Consider the following 21,070-nt stretch of genomic DNA (forward strand, 5'->3'; position numbering starts at 1 on the left):
TTTTTTCCCTCATTTTTGTTGATCCTGCAATTTACAGCAAAAGTAGCCGCCACACTGGGTTCCGCAGAACCCTTACAAATTTTATAAAACTTACTGTTTGCACAAGTATGTAATAATCTAAATATTAATGATGTTCTTGTCCCAGGTAGATAAACCTGGCCGTATTGGTGACAACATTTTGGAACTTTTGATCCCCACTACTTTTCAGCTTTGTACTTATTTTGGCTTTCAAACTTTTTTCATCTGGGCGTCGCTGGTTAGTCTTGTGTGGAGGTGGCGTGCGTGTGGCGTATTAAATTTTTAACCAGGTACCTGGTGTTGGTTATTAATCGTTTGTCTCTCTGTCCTATATTTTCTCTCATTTATTTGTATTGTTGTAGACCTGTCGTGAATTATTGTTATTTTAATGTTATAATCAACATTTCCAATAAAGCGGGAGGTTTGGCATGCCACAAAACCAGGTTCAAACCACCTTTTTTATATCTTAAAATGCCCTGTACTAAGTCAGGAAAATGGCCATTGCTTATTAAAGTTCGTTTCTGTGTGTGTTACAATGTACATTTTAATGTTGTGTTTCTGTTGGGTGGTTGTTCTCTTGTCTTGTATTTGATGCGTGTCACTCGGGTTCGTTTTTAGCTCGGATTTGTTTTGTTCTCTATAGATGTATGAATGTCGAACAGCGGTATACTATTTTTGCCTTTATTTAAGAAATATAAAGAATGAACAAATACCTTTGAAACATTCAAATGTAATCGATATATTCGTCTTATCTAATTTGGCTGCTTATCCTAACAAGGTAAATGCATATCCTAGTGATGTCAATAACCGCAGAATAATAGGATTACAGATGCAACGTAAACAGATACTCTAATACATATTCATTATTTAACCTAAAATGGTATATCAATATGTAATAATTACACTATAAAATGTGTTATTATGTAAAACGTGTGGCAATAGATTAATACTTTCACTGCTTTTGTTTTGTTGTTGTCAAGAAGATATCTACACAAATTGACTGCGCAGTTGAAAATGAACAATCTGAGCAAGGTAATTTTATTATCTAGTACAAAATTAGCACATCTACACAGCTACTTTTGCATAGTTACTATTTATGTACTATTTATGTACCACAAATGTGTAGTACTGGGAACCTACTTTTAATATTCAGTACTATTGTGTTACTTACGAATCATTGTAATAGTTAAGTACCTGTATTTTACAGTACTTGATTTGTACTTGAAATTAAAGTACTACAGATTTTGTGTTGCACGGTTACATTTTCAGCATTTTGTGAACGTTTGTCTTTTTCAAATCTACTGAAGTTATGATGTTCAAACATGGAATACTGTGATCATTGTTGGCATCATTTTTGTACCAATATTTTGAGTACAAATCAAGTACTGGAAAATACAAGTACCTAAATATTACAATAATTTTAAAGTAAAGAAATAGTACTAAATATTACAAGTAAATTTCCAGTACTACAGATTTTAAGTACAGAAATAATACCTATGCAAAAGTAGCTGTGTACACAGTCATGTTAATTATATCAAACATATTTTGAAAATACGTCTAACCAAATGAAAAACACAAAAACGCCTATAAATGTATAAATACAACGGTCATTTAAATTAGTATTTTTATAATGAAAATAGAAATAGAATCACTATTGTTTGTTTCGAGGCGGGGCAAGCATCCTGTTTAATAAAGATACAAACACGCATTTTTAGGATCAAAATCCTACATGATGTGATTGTCGGGTTAATTGCTTAAATTCCTTCATTAAACTATTTATTTGTAATTGTAACATACTATTTTTTTTTAAAGTCAGACCTTCAACTTCACCACGTAGTTAAGTTCGATTCATTAGAAGCAGTCTCTTCATATATAAACCGCGGATCAGAACTGAATACAACAGATATATATGTAAGTTATGCAAACGGATAATTACATTAATTTCATATTTAATAGTCTTATCATTACTCTCTAGAAGTGGTTTATAAAATGTGTTTTTTTTATACCAAAAATGTAACAATTTTACACAATAAAGAAAACTAAAGACTCTAGAACAAGAATTCAATAAAACGTGGAATAATCTCTAGTGTGACGCCCGTTTGGGATTTATATAGGACGACATATCTTATTTCTTATTTAGTTCATCATTGTCTCAACATTTTAATGATATAGTATGAACGACTGTCATACAAGTGAGCGGTTTAGCGCTATAAAACCAGGTTAAATCCACCATTCTCTACATTTGCAAATGCCTGTACCAAGTCAGGAATATAACAGTTGTTGTTCATTCGATTAATGTGTTTTATCATTTATTTTTTTCATTTGATTATGGACTTTTCGTTTTGAATTTTTCCTCGGATTTTTTTGATTTTACTTCTTTGCTGAACGTAAACTCAATCTTTTGATTCGGTCTGTACAAAGTCTACCGATACGTGATTTCGAGATTTAAAGTACATTTGTAGTCAATATTATATCATGATTGCATTTTTATGTTTAGAACTTCATTTAGAAATAATTAGGAAGGACCACTGGTTAAAGCTGAATATATTCAATATGTGAACTCCACCACATTTAACTCATCTGCTGGCCATCTTAAGTCTAATTAGATATTACATATTCAAAGTTAATAAAATTGAGAAAGGAAATGGTGAATATGTCAAAGCGACAACCACCCGACCATAGAGCAAACAACAGCCGAAGGCAACCAATGGGTGTTCAATGCAGCGAGAATTCCCGCACCCGTAGGTGTCCCTCAGCCGGCCCCTAAAATATGCATAATAGTACAGTGACAATGGACGCCATACTAAACTCCGAATTATACACAAGAAACCAAAATTTAAAATCATACAAGACTAACAAAGGCCAGAGGCTCCTGACTTGGGACAGGCGCAAAATTGCGGCGGGGTTAAACTTGTTTATGAGATCTCAACCCTCCCCCTATACCTCTAGCCAATGTAGAAAAGTAAAAGAATAACAATACGCACATTAAAATTCAGTTCAAGAGAAGTCCGAGTCTGATGTCAAAAGATGTAACAAAAGAAAATAAATAAAATGACAATAATACATAAATAACAACAGACTACTAGCAGTTAACTGACATGCCAGCTCCAGACCTCAATTAAACTGATTGAAAGATTATGTCTTCATCATATGAATATCAGGTACAATCCCTCCCGTTAGGGGTTTAGTATCATACTATCATAAAATATATGAGAAGAACATAACCCGTGTCATGCCAACAACTGTTTTTTTAGAAATAAATGTGTTTAGTTCCGATGCAAAGACCCTATCAGTGAATCAATGTTAAAGCCAAAATATGCAATCTTTAATGACCTGACAACAGTATCGTAACTATATCCCCTTTTAATAAGTCTATTTAAAGGTTTTGTTAGTTTCTGAGGAGAATACTGACATTTTTGTGCTTTATAAAGAATATTTCCATAAAATTTTGGATGTGAAATACCTGAACGTATAAGATGTCTGCATGTTGAGTTATATTTACGAATTATTTCCTTATACCGGTGATAAAATTTAGTAAATGTTTTGACCAGTTTGTGATATCGAAAACCCTGGTGTAATAATTTTTCAGTAATACATAAATTTCTCTCGCTAAAATCTAATACATTGTTACATACACGAGCGAATCGTACAAGTTGAGATATATAAACACCATAAGATGGTGACAAGGGAACGTCACCATCTAAAAATGGATAATTAACAATAGGAAATGAAAAATCATCTCTTTTATCATAAATTTTTGTATTAAGCTTCCCGTTTATGATATAGATATCAAGATCGAGGAAAGGGCAGTGGTCATTGTTATCATTAGCTTTATTTAAAGTAAGTTCTACAGGATAAATTTCTTTAGTATACATACTGAAGTCGTCATTATTTAGAGCCAATATATCATCCAAATATCTAAAAGTATTGTTAAATTTTTGTATCAAATGTTGTTTTGATGGGTCTTTGCTAATTTTAGTCATAAATTGTAACTCATAACAATACAAAAACAGGTCCGCAATAAGTGGTGCACAGTTAGTCCCCATTGGAATTCCAATAACTTGACGATATACGGAATCTCCAAAGCGAACAAAAATGTTATCAAGTAAAAATTCAAGTGCATAAATAGTATCAAAGCATGTCCAATTGACATAGTTCTTTTGTTTATTGCTACTAAAAAATGATCTAAAAGAGTTTGAACATATGTACTCGCATTCCGACTTTTTAAATGCCCAGTTAATTAGGGATGTGAATTTTTTCTTAATAAGAATATGAGGCAAAGTGGTATATAGGGTAGAAAAATCAAAACTTTGAACAGATTCAAAATCACCAATATATGCATGCAATTTATCAAGTACTTCCAACGAGTTTTTGACACTCCAAAAGTAATTAATTCCACTATTTTCAAAGGCCTTATTTGAACAATTTATTATCAGGTTTTTTATTGTACCAAGTGTACTAGTAAGTAAAACAGACAATTTAGTAGTTGAACAATGGCTGGAAGATGAAATAAATCTATATTTGTAAGGTTTTTTGTGCAGCTTCGGAAGCCAGTACATAGTTGGGACTTTCATTGTGTTTGGTTCTGCTTGTAAAGAAGTAGCTAAAAGTTTATGTTTGTTACAGATGTCGTTTTCTGAAAATGAAGTCAGTTGGAATGTTGGTGAATTCGTGATTTCCTTTTGCAGAACCTCTATATAAAATTTACGTCAAACAATAATGATATTATTAGCAGCTTTATCAGCCGGGACAAAAACAAATTCCTTGGCTAGTTCTGTTAGTTTATTTTTGATACGCGAAATAGGGTTTTTATAGTTTTTGTTGAGGGTAAAATGTTCTTTAAAATGTTGTATTCGAATATCAACTATCTTCATTACTGAATTAAAAAAAGAGTCCAAAGATTTTTTGTCAGCTTTTTCCCGTTTTACCCATTTCAAACAGTAGGCGCGGAGTGAGTCGTTGATGATATTACGACACTCATTCCAGTTAATAGTTGACGGGGGACGATATTTAGGTCCTTTACTGAGGAATGATTTTAACTCTCGGTCGCGAACGATGTTAAGGTCTCCTGTTATAACATGGGAAATTGGTCCATAGGTGTATTCTGAATTACTGCAATTACACGACAATGGTGTATTTTCAGTGATATTTACATCTTTACACAATTGGTTATAATTAAACACATATTTTCGGGTAGATTTCTTGTAAATATAACAAATGAGAGGGAGTTCAGTATTATCAAAATATCCAGGAATTTGGTCTTTAACAGAATGGTCGTTAAAAATACCGGCAATATTTACAAAATCAAAACCTTTATTGACATACTTTATTTTAATAAAATGTTTTTTATGATCTTCAGGGCGATCAATTTTTGGAAACAGTTTAGAATAACAATATGCCATTATAATTTGGACAATTTCATACTTAGGACTGTAATATGAAATTGTGTTGCAATCCTCTAAAATTTTATTTAATTTATTTATAGATAAAGAACAAAGCTTGGTTAACAGATAATGTCTGCCGTTGTTTTTTGAAATGGAAATTAGGTCCGAAATATTTGTATGGTTGGTCCGAAATTTTCTTTGATTGCGATTTTTTCTGCGTCCATGAGAACGGTTTTTACGAACAGTTTTAGAAACTATATCCAAAATGTTAACAGAATCGGTTCTTGATATATTGCCAATTCCCATGATATTATCATTAAGACCGAGAGGGTAGACTGTCTGTAATTTTTTAATCCAATTTAATTCATTTATTTTTCGTGATCGTACAAACTTGGAATGAGATTCACCAGGCTGCTTATTTACTACTTCTAAAGGTTGAACTGTTAAATATTTAATAGGATGACTGTGCTTCTTAAGATGTTGATAAATGATACTTTTGAATTTATTGGGTCTTTTAAAACGATACAGGTGTTCTTGCGTGCGTTTGATTTTAAGTTTGATTTTATGGTCAATCGATTTATTTTTAAATAAAGACATGAAATAAGACTCCCAATGAGACAATAATTCAACAGTGACAAAATGATGCTGAACGTCATCATACATCCTTTGAAATGAGCGAAACCAAAAAGAAGGCTAATTAACTGTCATATGTCCTGTGTTACATCAGTTCTATATTTTCTTCACATAAGAATCAACGTAAGTTTGCATTTCACAAAAATCTATTTTAGTATTAAACGGACCTTTTTTGTAAGCCTAATAAGGTATAATACTTGTATACACCTTTTTAAACAGGGATTAACACAACTTCATTATGCAGTTATACATAAAAGAGAAATTATCGCTTCGGAATTACTTATTAAAGGAGCAGATCCACGTGTGGTAGATAAAAATGTGAGTAAAATGATCCTCAAAGTTTGGTATTTTTGTTATTTTACTTTTTGCGAATAAAACAAGTTTAAATATCAATAATAGAAATCATAAATGTAGTACATATACACGAAGAAATAACATTCTATTTAATATTTTGTTTTTTTTAATTGTATTTAGGACATCACGAAATTCGGTGTTATCATTTGTATTTACAATACCATGTTTGTTAATGTCAAAAATGACAATAAAACATTTTGACTCAGCAAATGTTTTAACATCTTAAACTGAAATGTAATCAATCAATTCAATCATTATCCAAATAATCTTACAGATTTAAACATGTTAAACATGCACTACCCTCTTACAGATACGCCCTTAAACATTGACTTTATTGGATCATGTGTATGGTGTATTTAATTATAATTGCATGGATAATTTATGAACCAGTGACCTACGAACATCTTATCCTGTAATGTAGGTAATTAGACAATATTCATACCAACAGTGTTACTTTCCATCAATCTATAATTTTAATATCATATTCTATACAGGGACTAACAGCACTTCACTATGCAGCTGAATATGGATCTCAACATATAGTGTCTGAATTAATTACCAAAGGATCAGATCCAAACATACCAGATAACAAAGTGTGTATCTTTACGAGATAATATCGCAACAAATTATAGTGTCTTAATTATCTCAGTTTTAGAGATTTAGATTTTTTTAATCTTTACCTTATATTAGTGTCTTTGTAAAGATATTCGAAGCAAACCTGATCAATTGCAATATTATTATACTTTACTGGTTGTCAATCTTTAGTTTTTGAAAGAGATGAGTTTTTTCATCACACCAAACATTCATGCGCACCTTTTCATTTGGATCAACAAAATTGAAGTCGGTATAAAACTCTTTAGATCGTAATAAAATATAAGTACATCATGTGTGCAAATTGTATAATAAATATAACATAGCTAGTAAAGCCAAAGCTATTTTAGATCTTAAACAACAGTTACCTTCGACAGATATTAATTTGATATGAAACATTGGTAACATATAACATGTATAATAATGACTCAAATATGCAACAAATAAAATATGACCTCTTCCTACAAATATTTAAAAGCTGGTGCACATGGTTTTTTTTATAACGGGAAGTGTTATGAGAACGACAAGAAAGGGTTTGCATGGTGCTATTTTCTTCGAGTCATAATTTGATTAGCCCTCTTTAGTATGCCTCTGCATATACATTTATAATTGTTTAACATTATTTTTTTTTAAATCAATATATTTCTATCTTGAATTTTAAATTAATGTACAGAAATGAGAATTACTCTATATCATCTCCATATTGGACATAAAACAAACACATACTATTCTTGAATTAGGGACAGACGCCACTTCATCTCGCAGCTTTAAACACGAATGGAGACGTTTCATTAGAATTATTGAATAGAGGATCAGAGCCAGATGTTGTAGATAAAAAAGTGAGATTAGCAGTTTAACAAATACCAAAGATAAATCTTATTATATATATATACGTATTCATTACAAGCATGAGTGCTCTAGAGTTCAAATTTGCATTGTACTAAATTACATGTAAGATGAATTCGTTCGGTGCGCAATTTAAAAGTATATCATAGATAAACGCAACAGTAGTATACAGCTGCTCGAAAATCAGAAATCAAATGAGAGAAACAAATCCGGGTTATAAACTAAAACTGAGGTAAACACATCAACTATAAGAGGAAAACAACGAAACAACAGAAACACTGACGTGCAACAAGAGACCAAAACGACAAAGCAACACACACAGATAAGGTAACAACTGTCATTTTTGACTTGGTACAAGACATTTCAAGAAAAAAATGATGGGTCGAACCTGGTTTTGCGGCTAGCCAAACCTTGCGCTTTTATGGCAGTGTTAAATATAACATTAAAATGACAACATTAGTTGACAGAACTACAGTGAAAATAAATGCAAGAACATTCATGACAAAGAAATATACAAATTAACATTACAATATGACATTTCGACATGCAAATAGTCATTAAAGGTAACAGGCTTATAATTAATACATCATACGTGCGTTTCGTCTACATAAGACTCACCAGAACTTCACTGCTGATCTATATGTTGTCTTATTAATGAAAGTCATCAATATTTTAACAAATCGATAAATGACGTATGACTAAATGCTAGAAAAATATTCATACCGACAAACACAATAGTCCTCAAAGATATACGAATGACTATTTCTATAAAATATTAATCAACCAGAGCCGCAGCCAAAATAGACAAAGACAACGGATATTCTAATTTATTGTAAGAGATTATATTCCAGCAGTAAGAGTGATATATTACATATAATATATTATGATATAAGCATAAACATATAAGTATGTTACGTTTACAGTGTGGCCAATAAGTGCTCAAGGATACCGGCTTATACTTGTGTACGCCCTACGTTAACCACACATTCAATGAAAACCGAATCATTAGACTGTAACCTACAATCATTTATGCAAAGAAAGGATAGCCATAATTACTAAATATAAGCAGTAACATAAACTATACTATCTAACACCATCCAAATAATCCGTTAAAAATAGACACAAAACAATCATAACCACTTATCAATGCATAGACATACTTTGTAATGTATACTATTTTGTAGTATTTAGCTAGTTTGACGTGTGCTTAAATCCCCCGCCAGCTTTTCAAAAACACTGTTATAAATATGCAGTAAATAACATGAACTGATTGTTGTTAAATACATTTAAATCAATCATAGAACATATTGGAACATCGGGCTCTCTTTCTTATACATAAACAGATAATCATATTTACTATGCCTATCTTTTTCTAAATACTATTGTCTAAATCATATACCCCAATATGGTTTAGCTTAAAAAATGGACCAACAAATTATTTATTAATATGAAACAGCCAATATAATGTGATTACAAAAAATGTGTCACCTCATTCAAATGAGAAGTATTTCCGGGGTACCTGATAACAACCCTGAACTCTGATGGGGTTCATTTATCCTTTTTCAAGTTTTGATATGAGAAATTTTGTTGACAAGCTTGTCTTTTCATTAATGTTTGCGTTATCAGTTTCTTGTCAACTAATACATTGGGTGTCTCATTTTTGTTAAACTAAGTTGAATTCCTGACTTTCAAATTTCATAATACAATCCAGATATAACCGAGTGTAAAAAAAATATCTTTGAAATTTAAAAGAAATTTTTAGGTTGCAGATTTGCCAAAATACCATTACGACATAAAAAAAGAAGTAAAGATTGCGAATTACCGATTATTTTCAATTGTATATACATCAGCTGTTTATATTAATTTATATGTTCAGTTTAACTTTCTGTTTCTTTTGTACACCTATTAATACAGGGGAAAACACCATTGCATTACGCAGCTGAGTATGGACATACGCACATAGTTTCTGAATTACTCAACCGAGGATCTGACCCAAATACTGCAGATAATAACGTGAGTATCGTAGTCTAGTGAAGACAGCTATTATGAATAAAGCTTTAGCTTAGAATAAAATCTACTAATATACATTTAATAAATGGGGACTAGTTTACTTAGGCCTGTCAAACACTCGAATCATATAACAGAATATCTAATTTTCTTATACATGTTATAGATTCCATTTATTTCATAGACCATTTGTTTCATGTTTTATTCGAAAGTTTCGTTTGACCTGGCAAGTGTTTTCTATAGATAAATTTTACACATTTTACCTAAACGTCGTCAAAGTAAGTACATAATTGTAAATCCTAAATGATAACAATGTATACAAAGTTGACTTAATATTCCAAATGTTGGTCTAACATATATCAAATGTGATATGACTACCTGTTAGACAAAACTTCCCCAGAGACCAAATTAACAACTATAGAATACTGTGCGGTGTTCAACAATGAACAAAGCCCATACATCTTCATAAAATTGTCTTATTGTCTTATTCAGTAGGTTCGCTATTCTAGTTGATTGACAGTATATAACGAGGTCAAAATACAAGAATATTACAAATATTCGTGAATGTATAAATAAAAAAAGTATTTTAAAATATTTTGTATCGGAAGAATTGTGTTACTCACATAAAACCTAGCAGTGGGTTGTTTACACAAATTGACAACTTTGTTCAGGAAAGCCACTTTATTTTCAGGGATTGACACCACTGCATGATGCTCTTAGTACTAAATCTGAGACAACTATTGTTGAATTAATCAATAGAGGATCAGATCCAAATAAGGCAGATAAAAGTGTGGGTATTACATATTATAATTGGAATCTTCATGAAAACAGGGACTGCTTCCCAAATACTTTTTGTATACATACTTATAATATACAGCTTCAATTTAGTTTTTGATCAATATTTGTGTTTGACAATCATAGTCTTATAACATAAAGTTCCATCTCATTAAATACTGCCCATATGATATATATAAAAAAATAAATTACCAAAAACACTGACCTTCGAGGCAAATTCAAAAAGGATAGTCCTTAATCAGATGGCAAAACCAAAAGCTCAAACACATGGATAACAACTGTCATATTTCTGACTTGGTACTGTCATTTTACTATGTACCAATAATGGATGTATAAGTACAGAGCAAATTCCTAATTGCAAAGAAATACACAAAAAGGCATATAGACAAAGCACATTAGCAAAAATGAAAGACCAGAATACGAGAATTATAATATTACAATTATAACACAACGACGGGATGTATATGTCACGTCAAATGGATAGTAATAAAAACAAACGAAACAGTAAAAGTAATCTTCAATACGACAAATACAAGAATAACACGTTATTAAGATGCTAAACAACGTCAGTATCCAGAATCTATACCTAAAAGACCACCGCGTATTATTTGTGAAGTTGATACCGAATAATTATCACCAAGGTCTAAGTACCTTCCGATGAACTTTTTCTTTAGAAAAAATGACGACACATACATCTAGTTCATTAGCTTTCTGCTCAGACACTTTGAAAAGTTTGAGTGGGACTGACATAAGTTGGGAATGAATTTCCCATATGCAGGTGAAGTTGTTATATTGCTGCTATGTCAGGATAGTTGATAACTATAGTATTATAACCTTCTCGTTTGACATAGATTCTGTTTTTGGGTTGACCGTGTATGTCAAATTCGATGTAAAGGTCTTATATAATTGAGGCGGAGTAAAAAATAAATATTTCACACAACTGTTTATACAGCTGTTTTTTATAACGATCTAAGACATTATCATGATTTTGATAGGCTAAACCACTGGGTCGACGCCACTGCTGGTGGAGTTTACTTCCCCGAGAGCATCTCCAGCCCAGTAGTCAGCACTTCTGTACTACATGAATTATCATTGATATGGTCATATTTATAAATTAAGTGTCTACAAAACTTTTGAATATATGAAATACTAAGGATTTTCTACCTCAGGAATAGATTACCTTAGCTGTATTCAGTAAACTTTTTTAGAAGTTTGGTATTCAATGCTCTTCAACTTCGTACTTTATTTGGCATTTTTTTTTTCGAGCGTCACTGATGAGTCTTTTGTAAACGGCACGCTCGTCTGATGTTATTACAAAATTTAATCCTAGTATCTATGATGAGTTTATATACATTGGATTTCACAATAAAATAAATCTCAAATCAAATACAAGGGCCATTACATCAATTTATTCGATACAAATAAATTGCGGTCATAAATTAATGCAGGCACTTAAACTTATAAAGCAAAATAGCAAGTCAAATGTATGCATGTCAAACGTTTGTAAAACACTTAAGGTCTCCACAATACTCTTAACTATTGAAAAAGACGACAAGGTCTGTCGTCGAGAAACCTACTGATAGGTATAAAATGTACTGAAATACTAATAGAAAGACAAATGATATAGGGTATCGTCAATAGTCCACAATCAGCCCATTAATACAAAACAACACAAAAAGCAGAAAAAACAGCACTTGTATTTCTGTTATTCATCTCAAAAGACCTTTTTGAAATTATGTTTTATAATAGATACCGATAGTAAGCCTTTATGAATAACAACATACCTGTTATTGACTTTTTTTAATGTTTTTAACAGGGACAAACACCTCTCCATTATGCAGCCAGAAATGGATTAAAATACATGATTGCAGTGTTAATGAACAACGGATCAGAGCCTAATATGACAGATACTGCAGTAAGTATTGTAGTCGGGAAATAACACAATAAGTATATACATTTTATAGTATTTCTATGCCATGTAAAATGTGTATATTATCTTTTTGTGAAAGTGCTGTGTGCAATTCTTGATTTTTTTATTTTTCTTTCTCTTTTCTATACTCGGTTGTATTATGTTCCGTATCAACCAGTAGATTAGAATTGGACCTAATATATTTATATCATCTAATTATACAGACTTCATTCCATAATCCTCAAATATCGAGTAATATAGAGCTGAGGTGCCTTGAAAGTTATTTACCGAAAATGACAAATTTTTTTTATATCAAAACGCATACGTAATAACCTTTTTAGTCCACATCCATGTTAAGTAAAATCTCCAAAAAGGTAGAATATCATTTAAGCGTAGATTTTCGTCTTTCATTAGAATTTTTAAAATTTCGTAAACAGCCATAACAATTATAAAAGTTTCCATCGACATTATAACTAAATAAAGAAAATAGTAGTATACCGCAGCTCAATTGTTATTATTTGATTAAGCAGAAAGAGATACGCGGAGATAATCAAAAACCCATAATAAAAAACTAAAAGCGAATGAAACACATTAACTATAAGAGGAAAATAACGGTATAACCAAAACACCGACTACAACAAAATCAAACACCAAACCACACAGACATGGACTGTAGATAGCAACAGCCATATTTCTGTCTTGTTAGAGGACATTTTAAGAACAACTTTTGTGTGTTGAACCCGATCTGATGGCTAGCAGAACATCCCGCTTACATTCCGATGTTATATCATTTGATCTTGTTGTTACAGTTTTTTTTTATTTATCATTATTTCAGGGCAAAACCGTCCTTGATTTAGCAAGAACTCCAAGTGTAGGAAGAATTATTCAGGTAATACAAAACATTTTTTACCAAAATTAAAACCTTATCAAAAACCAAATGAATATATTTTTGTCGAGCCTGCGACTTTTGTCGCAGAAAGCTCGACATAGGGATAGTGATCCGGCGGCGGCGGCGGCGTTAGCTAACTTTTTAAAAGCTTTATATTTTAGAAGGTGGAAGACCTGGATGATTCATACTTTGTATATTGTAGCCTCATGTTACGAAGTTTCCGTCAGTCTTGGACCTCATTTTCATGGTTCAGTGACTATTTGAAAAAAAAGTTAAGATTTTTTGTAATTTCATATTCTCTCTTATTATAAGTAGGGATGTCAACGAATACTCGAGTATCGCTCGGTTGTACCGAGTATCGATTATCAAAAAGTTTAAACAAAAAAATATTTTTATTAAGAGCGCTTCACGGGAAATTATATAATAATCAAAATTACTAAAAATTAAAATACAATTCGAATTTTTGCGTTTAACTGTCATTTAAAATTTCTCCAAACCGAAGTACGTGTAGGATATATGAACATGAGCGTTTTCCAAGGCTTACACTTTTAGCTAATCTTAGTCCCTCCCACATCTTTGTACCGTCAGAGCATATATTTTCATCAGCAGTACTGTTAGTTAACTATTAAATTTAAGGAATCGCTACGTCTCTGAAAAAGCAACCCTCTGCAAATGATTAATAGCATCCAATCAATACCCCTTTGTTGATAATTAAATGTGTTTTTTTACGGTTCTCAAATACTGTTGTTTGAGCAATAATTTTTCTATAGATATTGATTAATTACTTGAATAGATTATTACCAGTTTACATAATTAGTACAAGTAGTAAATGAGCTATTACTTATGGTATAAAACTATTTTTTAGTCCTTGGTAATAATGTTGAGAATTTTACGATCATAAGACAACGACCTACAATACAGAACATAGGTATAATTTTGTGTTTCCCTTTTAAGTAAATGTTTTACCGAGTGAGTACTCGAGTATCGCTCGATAAAGCCAACGAGTAATCGATTAGCAAATCTTCACCGAGTTGACATCCCTAATAATAAGTAATAGGATAACTATATTTGGTATGTGCATACCTTGCAAGTTCCTCATGCCCGTCAGACAGTTTTCACTTGACCTCGACCTCATTTCATAGATCAGTGAACAAGGTTAAGTTTTGGTGGTCAAGTCAATATCTCAGATACAATAAGCAATAGGTCTAGTATATTAAGTGTATGTAAGGACTGTAAGGTGTACATATACAACCAAATACAACCAGGTGGTGTCATCTGACCTTGACCTCATTTTCATGGTTCAGTGGTCAAAGTAAAGATTTTGAGTTTTTTTTTCTTATACTGTATGCAATAGGTCAACTATATTTGGTGTACGGAAATATTTTATGATCTATATGTCAGTTGCGCAGGTTGAATTCGACCTTGACCTCATTTTCACGGTTTATTGTTTAGTGTTTAGTTTTTGTGTTTTGGTCTGTTTTTCTTAAACTATAAGCAATAGGTCAACTATTTTTGTTGTATGGAAGAATGCATGGTTCATCTGACCTTGACCTCATTTTCATGGTTTGATGGTCAATGTTAAGTTTTCTTGGTTAATGTTAAGTTTATGTGACAGTTGTAATAAAGCCTTATATTTAAGATTGTTAACATAATATCAATGATTAGTAAAAAAAAAAGCGAGAGATTTCAACGTGTGCACTCTTCTTAATTCATTTTCATATACATTGTATTTTTTCTGTCACGTGAAAAATCTTGCTGTCAATGAGTGCTCACATCATATATATTTAATTGAAATTGAAATCAAAATTTACAATCGAAGTAGAAGTTCAGCTTCATATAGTATCTTGATTTATTTTCTAAGTAGTGCCACAGATTGACTGGAACCTTTGATATATGTAATGATTTCAAATACATAGTTGTCACATCAAATCAGTTTTTTTCATATCTCAAGATGGTCTGTACAACAAGTAATTGACCCCATCATCCAAAACTGCCAGTATGTACATTTTATTATGAAACTCAATGGGGGTATACATTAAAATAAAAGATAGATTGTATACTACAAATACTAGCAATGCTGTAACACCATGACTACACAAGTTTGTTCTCATCACTGACCCGTGCACATTTGTGGTCTTTATTAGAACTTTCTTCATGACTGGACTGGAGCCGACTTTTTTTTTATAGGCCTGCAGCTGTCCTTAAATGCAAACAAAGGTCTGGTCTAACACCAATGGAGTTAGTTTGCAAGTGTGCTCCAAATTAACTTTTGTACAAGCTAGGACTCTACCAAAATTTATCTAACATTCGTTTTCAGAATGTTGAGATTTCAAAATGCACGTGCACACATTTTACATAAAATAACACTAATTTGGCAACAACTTTTTCTAGAGTGTTTAACGTCATCGTTGTAAATTTTTATGAGAAGAAGAAATACTGCCAGTTTGATTGGATCCCGCTATTCATTATACAGTCGATTGAAAAACTGACGGATGATATCCGACTCAAACAATACCGACATAATTTCCCCTAGTGAAAAAAAGTTCTATTTAGCTTTTAGGTTTAGAATGACTGCTGATATGACCCTGTTATAAAAATATAATTTAAAAAATACATACAATCAGCAAGTTTAGTAGGTTCAGTAGTATAAACTTGTCTTTAGTCATTAAGTTTATATGAAATCATTTTTGCTTTTGTGACTGCATGGATTTTCGATCATATTCTTTTGTTATAGGATAAGTTAACCCATTATATATATCAAAATTGAAATGGTGTACGCCAGTCGCGCGTTTGGTCTTAAAACCACTCATCAGTGACGCTCAAATAAAAAAGGCAATATAAAGAACGAAGCTGACGAGCTTTGACGAACAAAATTTCCAAAAGATTTGCCAAACATAGTAAATGTAATCTCAAAAGAGCGTTTTGAAACTGACTTTTTATTTAATGCGATTCTTGTTTTTCCCGCTAATCTTAGTTACGGTTATATACACTTTGAGATCTAAGAATACACCAAGTCATACTTAAAAAGATCAAAACTTTATGTATACAGTACTTTTATCCATTTTGTATGTGTTATATTTCTTTAGGAGCTGGACAACTCAGGTGAGCTTAGAATTTTTTACCATATACCAAGTGGATAGTAAAATCACAAAAATACTGAACTCCGAGAAAATTCAAAACGGAAAGTCCCTAATCAAATGGCAAAAGCAAGGGATATAAAGCACACCAAAGGAATGGACAACAACTTTTATATTCCTGACTGGTACAGGCATTTTCAAATGTAAAAAATTGGTGGATTGAACCTGGTTTTATAGCGCTATACCTCCCACTTGTGCGGCAAATATACTGACAAAGAGCGTGAACAAAACAGACATAATAGGCGCAAATGTGTTAAATAAGGGTACAACAGCAACACGAACCCGAACAAAAACGGAGGGGGATTTTAGGTGCTCCGAAAGGGTAGAAAGGGTAAGCAGATTCTGCTCCACATGTGGCATCTGACGTGTTGCTCGTGCACGTGTTATACCAAAGCCGGTAAATAGTCAAATTCGGTTGGTCACATTCGGGAAAAGGGAACAGGATTGTAGTTACATTAGTAACATATCCGATATCATCTTTATTACGGGTATTCCATAACGGTCAACCAACTAGTGATTGCGTCTGTAAAATAGTTATCAAAGGTAGGAAGTGATAATTTTAACTTAACCCTTTGGAACTCTTGGTTAAAAATTAAAAAGGTCACAACTGGGCAGCTGATATCATCTCTTTTGTCGTAAAGATTATTTTACAACCGAACCACATAGAAAATTTCTAGATATCAGTCCTAATTAAAAGGCAAAATCAAAAGCTCGAACACATCATACGAATGGATAACAACTGTCATATTCTAGACTTGATACAGACATTTTCTTCTGTAGAAAATGATTGATTGCATCTGGTTTTATAGCGCTAAACCTCTCACTTGTATGACACCCGCATTAAGGGGGTTCGCGGGTCTAAATCATTTATATAGGATTTCTCTATATTTTTCTATTAATGAACTTTATCTTATAGTTAATAGAAAAATAAAATAAAAAAGTGGGGTCACCGTTCATTTGCGCTCACAATCTGCCTTCGAAAAAAGCATACATTTTTGTAAAGGTGGTTTTTTTCTGTTGAAGTAATAGGAGAAATAAAGGTAATATCGAAATAAACAAAAGAAATTTATTAAAGAAAACGCTAAAATTTTACAATAATTTAGTTTTAGTACAGCTTTTATGGAAATTATATATTAAAAAAATAGGTCACCGATGAGTTGAAAAAGATATTTCAATTTTAGAGCCAAAAAATGGCATTTTCCACCAAAGGGAGATAATTTGGATTTTTTTTCAATGATGTATACATTTTGAAAGTCATCTGGGGCCAACATGAATTGATTGTTTTGAATGATTTATGTACCATATGATAAAGTAACAACTACAAAAGGAAATAAATAAAATTTGTAATGAAAAACAAATGTTTGATTTTTTTCTGAATTTTTATACCCTCGAGCCTCCTTAAATTCTATTATATTTACAACGATTCGTGAACAAAACTGACATAGGTAAGACAAAACAATCAAAACCAATGAGTAAATAAAGACTCATAAAAACAAAAGACATTTACATCAACAGTAATAAATAAGAAATAAGAAACAACGCGAACTCCACTAAAAACCGGAAGTTTGACCCTTTTGTTCACTATTAACAAAATATGCCCTATGAAATCTCAAAGTACTAAATTTATAGCGTAAGCAACCATTTTCTTGTTGAAAGGCATTGTGGATTATTTCTTCTAGGCAATTTTTTAATTTCACATTGGGAATGGTGGTATACAGGATTAAAAAATCTAAAGTTTTGATAGAAATGAATTTAGAAAAGAACCGAGAATTTTTAAGAATCTTTAGAATATTTAAATTTCCATTTTACTCAAAGATTCTTTAGAACTCATTTATTTTTAAAAAGTCAAAATGCCAATAGAAAACTAAAATAGATAACAACAGTGGTATACCAGTGTTCAATAGTAATAAATCGATTGAGAGAAAAAAAAATCACGGTAAAAAACAAAAACCGAGGGAAACACATCAATTATAACAAGGAAACAAAGTATAAACGGGAACACTGAAGGGCAACAAAAACAAACGCCAACATATATAGAAACGAACAGTTAGATATCAACAATGATATTCTTGACTAGGTACAGGCCATTTTAAGTAAAAAGTTTTAATGGCTAACCAAACCTCCCACTTTATGAAAATGGTTTAAAATATGCAGCGCTAAAATGTCAACACTACGTGACAGAAATACAGCACAATCACACGAAAGAACATTCATCACATAGAAACGCACATACAACTATTATGATAGACGACATAGATGATATGATAGAACAAAACGAGTATATTCTTTCAAGAACAGATACCAAAGCATATCAAAAACAGGGACACGCTTACATAACTAACTTGCAATCTCAAAGTTTATCAATTATTTTTTCAATAATAGTCCAAAAATGTTTCATGACGCTCTTTGTCAGTAAAGTTGCAATTTCCTAGTAGTTAGACTACATACGATTAGACAAAACACATTATTCATTCGAAGCCATAACAGAAACATCAAAATTAAATATATAAGTGTGGAATGCATAAAATACCGAGACACGTCGTATAACAGTCATATTCGGGAACAGGTCATGGTCGGTGCTTAGAATACAGACTACATATATAGTAAACTACAATCAAAGACGTGCTACACATGTTATTAGTTAAGTCAGACAGACACTGTGTTTAGATCAACCAATTCGATACGGTGTTCATAAAATTTATAGTGTCATTTTAAATCTTTTCTCCACGTATCCCTGTTGGTGCAGTTTCTGCGTAAAGAGCACACTCCTGTATAAGAAGTCAGTATTGTGTGAAAATTTCGTTTGGAAAATACAATTGACAGCATTTTTCCTAAAGGAAACATAACTCGAAAAAATCCAACATTAATCATAAAAAAACGCGAGACAGTAAATGGGAACGGAACTATACGGTAAGCAAATTTCATTGAGTGACACCATAGTATTATGACACATACAGATGCTCTGACATTATAAGCGGGCAAGATAGAATAATGCTTATTGACACATAACAAAATTAAACTCATGATGAATATTTATCGACATTTAAAACCACCACGGTGAACTGGCATTAATCGCTTATATTGTAAAGACACATGACTTTTAGATAATTGGCTTTCAGCGTTATTTAATATTGCTTAAGGTATCCACTAAATACCAATATCATTTCTTTATCAAAATTTTGACAGAACTTAAAAGAGAACTTAGAGGACTCGGTGTTGAACATGTCGGTGAACTTCAAGAATTATTGCACGAAAGTTTCCTGAAATGTTTTTGGAACAGAGTTTATTTGGTTGGCCCTTATTCTGTCGGAAAAAGTAGCTTGGCAAAAATTCTTGTCGGAGAAAAGGTCCCAATAATAAGGCAATCAACGGAAGGTATATGGATATACATGGGGAGAGCAGGAATGGACGTTGAAAAGAAAGAATGGGTATATTTTCCAAAAGGTTTGTGTTTTATTATAATATTTGTTTTTGTATTCATATGAAGCAGAATTTATCCAAGGGCTTGTACAGAAAGGAGAAAAGAAATTAGCCCAATCTTTTATTTTCACCTTTCGGTATCTTGATGATGTACTGTCTCTTAATAATAATAGATTCAGTGACCACTTATATTTAATATAGTCAAGTGAACTTGAAATTGGAAATACTACCGACACAGATAAATCTGCTTCATATTTAGATCTTTTTCGCGAAGTGACTACTGATGGTAGGTTAAATACCATAATTTATGACAAACGCGATGCTTTTAATTTTCCTATAGTCAACTTTCCATTTCTGTGTAGCAGATCCAAACGGCACCAGCATATGGAGTATATGTGTCTCAATTGATACGTTATTCTACAGCTAGCTCAAAGAACGTTGATTTTGTTGAACGAGGAAAACTGCTTTCTCAAAAGTTGATAAGACAGGGCTATGAATCAATCTAATTAAAGTCAACGCTCAAGAAATTTTACGGTCGCCATCATGAGCTGAGTGGCCATTATGACAAAAGTGTGTGGGAAATCATATCTGATATTCTTCCTCAGTCATAATAACCTTCCATCATTACCGAACTGAACAAAGAAATAACACGACGGGTGCCGTATACGGTGCAAGAAATGCTTATCCTTCCGGAGTACCTGATTTCACTCCCGGTTTTTAGTGGAGTTCGTGTTGTGTCTTATTTATTATTTACAACTGTTGATGTAAATGTCCCTTGGTTTTGTGATTCTTTTTTTACTCCTTGGTTTTGATTGTTATTGTCTTTAACGATTGGCTATAAGTTTGAATATTGAAATACAAATAAAGTTCTTTATATGTCTAATGCAACACTTTAGGACTGTTTTATTATGATAAATATTGTAAAAGGTTTGCCCATGTTTTTATGAGCAGAAAGTGAACATGGTATTTGTTGATTAATTGTAAAACAAAGGACAACATGTTGTTAGCGTACGACTTATTTGTAAACACTGCGAAGTTATAATTTCAATTTAGATAATTTTGTTATCCCCATCAGTTTATGAAACAT

The 21,070-nt window shown here is 31.9% G+C and overlaps 1 protein-coding gene across 2 annotated transcripts in view; it reads left to right on the plus strand.

Annotated features, from left to right (window-relative positions):
* Positions 1-21,070, plus strand: part of LOC139486618 (serine/threonine-protein phosphatase 6 regulatory ankyrin repeat subunit B-like) — a 28,443-nt gene that overhangs the window by 6,633 nt on the left and 740 nt on the right. Inside the window, exons 2-10 of one of the 2 annotated variants that reach the window (XM_071271546.1) lie at positions 1,002-1,050; positions 1,831-1,929; positions 6,255-6,353; positions 6,884-6,982; positions 7,721-7,819; positions 9,741-9,839; positions 10,525-10,623; positions 12,445-12,543; positions 13,373-20,007. In XM_071271546.1, the coding sequence (XP_071127647.1) occupies positions 1,033-1,050; positions 1,831-1,929; positions 6,255-6,353; positions 6,884-6,982; positions 7,721-7,819; positions 9,741-9,839; positions 10,525-10,623; positions 12,445-12,543; positions 13,373-13,456 (795 nt within the window). In that variant the 5' untranslated portion in view covers positions 1,002-1,032 and the 3' untranslated portion in view covers positions 13,457-20,007. Of the gene's footprint in view, positions 1-998; positions 1,051-1,830; positions 1,930-6,254; positions 6,354-6,883; positions 6,983-7,720; positions 7,820-9,740; positions 9,840-10,524; positions 10,624-12,444; positions 12,544-13,372; positions 20,008-21,070 lie in introns of both variants that reach the window. The other variant, XM_071271545.1, reaches the window with a different exon arrangement.

Source organism: Mytilus edulis, chromosome 8 (genome assembly GCF_963676685.1).
Source record: "Mytilus edulis chromosome 8, xbMytEdul2.2, whole genome shotgun sequence".
Taxonomy (NCBI): domain Eukaryota; kingdom Metazoa; phylum Mollusca; class Bivalvia; order Mytilida; family Mytilidae; genus Mytilus; species Mytilus edulis.